Below are 5657 nucleotides of genomic sequence, written 5' to 3'. Positions count from 1 at the left end.
AGAGGGCCTTGAAAGGTCCCTTCCAACCCAATGATTTTATTCTATGATTCTATGCTGGGAACCTCCAGATGAGCTGCAGCATGGACAGATCTGTAGTCCAACCAGAGGTCCAGCTAATGCTGCACAGTTCAGGATTACCTGTACATGAAGGGACACTAAGATTGCCTTTGCTAAGCCATTTTTTTTTCTTCTCATGTTGTTACCAATACAAGATAGTTTAATCAATACTTTAGAGAGTCAGAGTGTTTTTCTTATAGGGATCCACAACAAACATTTGCTCCCGTACGTTACATGCGGGAAGTTACATACTGGTGGGCAGCTCTTCAGCAGTGCCGCACAGAAACAGCAATTCCAGGCCGTTCATGGGCTGCTGCCATCTTATAGTGAGGGGAGGACATGCCCAGCCAGCTGCAAGTTTGCAGCCATGAATTTACAACCGTGAATCTACAGGAAGCATCAAATGTAAGAGAGCAACCACCAGCAGCAAAGCCAAAGCCAATCCAACCACAAATCCCAGCAGGGATGCAGGTGCTGTGCTCCACAGGGGTGAAGTTCATCCCTTGTGGTCACAAGGAGACATGACAATCACACTGGGAACAAATAGACCCCAGTGTGCTGAAAAAAAGCCTTATCAGAGAATATATCACAAGGGAAATTCCCCATTTGAAAAAAAGGATAAATCTCAACATCTTCAGAGCTCCCATGAGGTTTTGGCAGTGTAACTGTGAGTACGTAGCTGAGCAGGGACTATTTTTCAGCCATGAGAGAGAAAGGGAGGCACGTGACAACTTATGTATTTCACTTAGTAATTATCATTTTTGGCATTGGGGGACTTTGCTTCTGCTTTCTTAATATATTGAGATGCTCTTGCAGTCCTTGTCCACCATGCTGTTTGCAATGCAAGGGGGACAATAATTAATAAAAGACAATAAAATAATCTCATCTGGCATAAACATAGCTGAAGAAGAGGTTGGCCTGGTACAATGCCTGCTGCTCAGCCGAGCATGCTCATCTGAGAAATCAGTTCCCAGTTTAGAGTGGGTAATCTTCAGTTAACAGTTTAAATACAGAAAGACTAAATTATGTTTGAGAATAACAAAGCAGGAAAATAATACTTAAAGCAAGGAAATCCATTCCATTTTGCGTTAGTTCAGAATTTGTGAATAATGTTACCAAAAGTTTCAAGAGATCATTTAAAAGGCCACTTTCCTCCCAGAATGTAAATGTTTTAAAATACTTACCAAGTCCTTTTCCTTTAGATTTGCTACTAACTGATCCATTTTATACTGATCCTTATTTGATATTTCTACTTCATACAGACTGAAGTAAACACCCTGAAAGCAGACTGCAGACAAAAGAGAGAGAATTTGATGTTAAAACAGTGTCTCTTGCATGAACTCTGAACAAAGAAGTGCTCCTGTACCAGGAAGATGGGTGTGCAATTGGTGGAAGCACTGGGTTTAAAAAAAACCTTATCAAGATTTCCTAAGCTGGTATAGGGATTCATATTGCAGTGAGTTTCCTCTTCAACCCGTGGTTCTCAGGAGATGCTTCCTATCTTATCACTGCAGCTAACAAAAGCAGTTTAACCAATGCTGTGTCCTTCAACAGAGACAGGGTGCCTTTCAGAGGAAAATACCTCATTCTAACATGCCATACTCTCCCCTGCTATGGAGCATCCTTATTCCACACTCTGATCCCCAAAGGAGTTTAACAAAGGCAAGATCTTGGTCCCACCTTACCCCCCCGAATTTTGCAGTGAAATTCTTCTGTTCAAACATTTCCTCTCTCTTATCAGTTGACTGTAAGACTGTGGCTCCACGTCACCTTTCACCAAGTGTGGTGGCCTTCCCCACTTCTCCTGCCTCCTCCCCTGCCCCTGGCACTATCATGTGTCGATCTGCAATGTGAGCAAAATGCTAAACCCCAAAACAAGCTGGCTGTCATCCAGCCTGATCAGTGTACTGGCCTCGCTCAGCGGAGCTGATACATAGATGGGTGGTAACACTGCAGCAGTCCACACTTATTTTGGTGCAAGATGGCATGGAAATGCACCTGGAGCTTCTGCAAATCACATCCAGAGCTCTCCCTGTGCAACCTGGTGTCAGTAACTGCATGTCTGCTGCAATGTGCAGCTACTCACAGCCATCAGGAGCTCAACACCCGAGGTTGAGGGCTGCCAGGCTTGTCAGAACTCCAACTCAAAAAGCAATCAGCAGTACAAACCCCAAAGTCTAATTAGACACAGGTCCCCTCCTCCCCACCCTGCCCTGACTAGGACAAGGAGTGGTTGACTACAGGCAAGTAGGGTGTCTCAGCACTGCTAAAAAGACAGTAGACAGTCAGTTCTACTGTCAGTAGAACAGAGACAGTTTCTCTCCGTTCCCCAAATACATGCTTCTATTTTTCTTATCGCTGAGCATTCCCTGCCTCTGCCCAAGATCTCTGGACTCTTCTCCAGGTTACCTGTGACTACTTGCAGAGCTATTGCAGGCAGCCACATCCCATAGTGGCAGCTACACCCCATCTGTCCAAATGCAGGAGATGCTGGATCATACCCTAAGAGGTGGAGTGTCCCTCACCTCATAGGGAGATCATATAAGAAGGGGAAAGTTTGTCTCCCTGCATTTGCTTTCAGTTGCACCGTGTTTGGCACCTTGCAGGATGGGAGCCCAAGTCTCAAAACAGGGTCTCCCACCCTGTCCTGTCCCAGGAACAGGCTGATTAAAGGGCTGCTTTGTGAAGAAGACTATATCACACCAGGAGACTATATAAAGTGTGGACAGGAAAACATCCCTGTGCTACCTTGGCGTTCTTCCTTGCTTATCTGTGATCAGGACAGGACAGAGTGCTATGTGACCCTGAGCTCTGACCCCCTGTGGCAATTCCTATGGCACAGCACAAGCCTATGTTACTCATCATGCCGATAGGTTTTGCACTCACCTTCATTCTCAATGTAATTTCTTTTCCCAAACACAGCTTCTGGTAGCTTTTTCTTCAAGTCAGACAAACCCATGACATGGTTAATGTCCAGGTTGGGAGGCCTGTGGGGATAATGCAGCAGACAGTGAGATCCCAAGCATGAAAGGCTCTCAGGATTAAGCACAGCAAAGACTCCTGGTTGCTCTGTCACTGTGAAACCACAGAAAGCAGCTCTGGAAAAGGATGGAGAAGGTGCAGCTTGCTTAGCACTTTGCTGATTTGAGATTCTGTTTGTTAACACCTCCAAACACTGATATTGGTGGCTGTGTCACTGGCTGTTTCAAATTTCTGCCTGCTGGTTAGCTTCCAACTACTGAAGATGTTAAGTATCTCTGGTTTTTTGAATGCAAGTTACCTCAGTACCTTATTTGCCATTGTGCCGGTCTGTAAACACAACTGGCTGATCATACGTGCGCCATATGTGCCCGCTTCTCACAAGGAGAAAAATCCCAAGCAGGAATAACTGATTTGGAATAAACTTCCCAAAGCAGTTAACAAAAAGAGATGACAAAATACAGCCATGTCCAGCTGCAATTCAGGGTGCCCAACACCATTCTCCTGACACAAGGTCAGGTTGGACGAGGCTCTGAGCTACCTGATTTAGTTCAAGATGTCCCTGCTCATGGCAGGGGGTTTGGACTAGATGGCCTTGAAAGGTCCCTTCCAACCCAAACTATTATATGACATTATATGATGATTGCCCTGACAGTGCAGGTAGTAAGTTGGTACAGCTGCAAGATGCTGATCAATGAAGGGATGGGGCAGGAAAGACAAAACTGGCTTTTTCTGGTACACAGACACCCAAAGGTGTAATGCCTTACACTCCACAAATTGCACAGAAAGAAGAGAAAGGGGAAACTTACAGCTGGGCTGGAATCGTGGAGCTGTATGGGGTCCTCAGGGCGATGTTGCACAAAAGCTGGCCCCGGATGGAAAGCTGCCCCCTCCATGGATAGTACAATGCTACAGGCAAAAGGGACAATAGCTCAGAGAAAGCAGGAGAGGAGAGGAGGGCAAACAGAGAAAGGTATATGTATAAAACAAAACCAACCACCAGATGCTCCTACCTTTGTGATTTAACTCAGGTCTAGAGAAAAGGGAGAAAAAGAGGAACATTTAGCAATAGGAAAAGGAAAAACAGCCCACAAAAGCAACCAGGTATTTTGAAACAACAGAAAGTTGCTTACAGGCTCTCTATAGCTAAGACCGGCATTTCCTTCGGCTCCCTGTACTGGCAGGCGACGACTATGTACGGGCAGATCTGCCTGGGCCGCTCGGCAGTGCTGCCATCGGACACCTCATACACGTAATACTGGGGTAAGAAGGGAAACACAGATGAAAAAAAACAAGGTGAGGAACGAGCGAGGCACCTGGGCCAGCACTGTGTTCCCCTACAGCCCACAGGTGAGCTGTCTGCATAGTCCTGTTGCAAACCTATACCTGGCTCTGTTCGAAGGCCTGGCAGTGGCTGGTCTTTGATGGTATGTTGTTTCTGCTCATGGCGACATGGCAGTCATAGCCAGGAGACGGGCAGGTATAGCTGGTTGTGTAATTCTCAGATACCACCTTGACCTTGCCCTATGCCAGAAAATTTACCAAAAAAAAAAAAAAGAAAAAAAGAAAAAAATACACATAATTGTTCACAGAAACTTATTTTAAGAGCCCTGAATCCTCCTTTTCCCCAAAGACAGTGCTGCTGGCAGCCCCACACTCCCCACCACTGTGAGAGGGTTGCATGCGTCTGTGTCCTTCCGAACATGAGAGCCTGACTTGGCAGAGTTTGGCATGGCAGACAAATCTGCACTGCTCAGGTGAGCAAATGGGAGCAGCATGTTTTCGGTGCCAGCTACAGAGAGCGGGAGCCAGTGGGGAGGGGAGAAAGAGGCCACACGCCAGCCCCACGGAGGAATAGAATGGGGCCGTGATCTGAGACACCTTAGGGCTCCTTTCCTCAAACCCCCAAAATGCATGAAAGTCCAGGGAAAAAAGTGATCCTATGGGGAATTTCTGATCTCAGTGGTTGAATTTGGAAGGTCCTCTGCATCCTCTGCAGCCCTGCAGGCCACCAGTCAAGGCCAGCTGGAATTCCTGCTTTCTAGCCTGACACATCCCATAGTCAAAAATCCCAACGAGCTCTCAACAGAGCTGATTTTACACACCGCCACAGTTACGGGCACCAATGTGTCCTTAAAAACTGCTTGCACTCCATAGCGGCTTCTGAAAACCATTCCACAAAAAGACTTGCATTTTACCTTAATTAGCTTACAAATGACAATATAGCCTGATTTTCCATGATACCAGGGTCTCGGATGAAGACAGTCTGCATACTTGGAAATATAAACCCCTGTGAAAACAAAGCAATGCAAGATAATGTGAATCATCTGTCGAGTAAAGCTGATTGCCAAAAAAGCCCTGTAAAGAGGACCCTCTTTGTGGAAACGGGAGTTTCTGCAGAGTCAGTGCTGCAAACCAGAGTAGCACTTGCTGCCCTAAAAAGGGTGAAACTCTTTCTGTCTCTCTTCATTTTTTTGACTGCTGGTATGGAACAGCGTTCTATGTTTCAGGGTCAGCTCTAGCAAAGGATTTAACTTGGGTGTCTCCTGGGAGAAGTAGAACCACGAAGACATAGAATCATAGACTAGTTTGGGTTGGAAGGGACCTTTCAAGGCCATCTA

General features: G+C 46.1%; 1 protein-coding gene across 1 annotated transcript in view; it reads right to left on the bottom strand.

Annotated features, from left to right (window-relative positions):
- Positions 1-2911: 2911 nt before the first annotated feature.
- Positions 2912-5657, bottom strand: part of LOC104619256 (protein FAM208A-like) — a gene marked incomplete at its 5' end in the record, with an annotated part of 8077 nt that continues 5331 nt past the window's right edge. Inside the window, 6 exons of the mRNA XM_010285061.1 lie at positions 2912-3044; positions 3846-3945; positions 4050-4069; positions 4170-4294; positions 4423-4560; positions 5235-5326. Of these exons, the coding sequence (XP_010283363.1) occupies positions 2912-3044; positions 3846-3945; positions 4050-4069; positions 4170-4294; positions 4423-4560; positions 5235-5326 (608 nt within the window). The remainder of the gene's footprint in view (positions 3045-3845; positions 3946-4049; positions 4070-4169; positions 4295-4422; positions 4561-5234; positions 5327-5657) is intronic.

The sequence above is a fragment of the Phaethon lepturus genome, unplaced genomic scaffold (assembly GCF_000687285.1).
Source record: "Phaethon lepturus isolate BGI_N335 unplaced genomic scaffold, ASM68728v1 scaffold31864, whole genome shotgun sequence".
NCBI lineage: Eukaryota > Metazoa > Chordata > Aves > Phaethontiformes > Phaethontidae > Phaethon > Phaethon lepturus.
The sequence above is the reverse complement of the archived record's forward strand: the minus strand, read 5'-3'. Positions and strand labels throughout refer to the sequence as shown.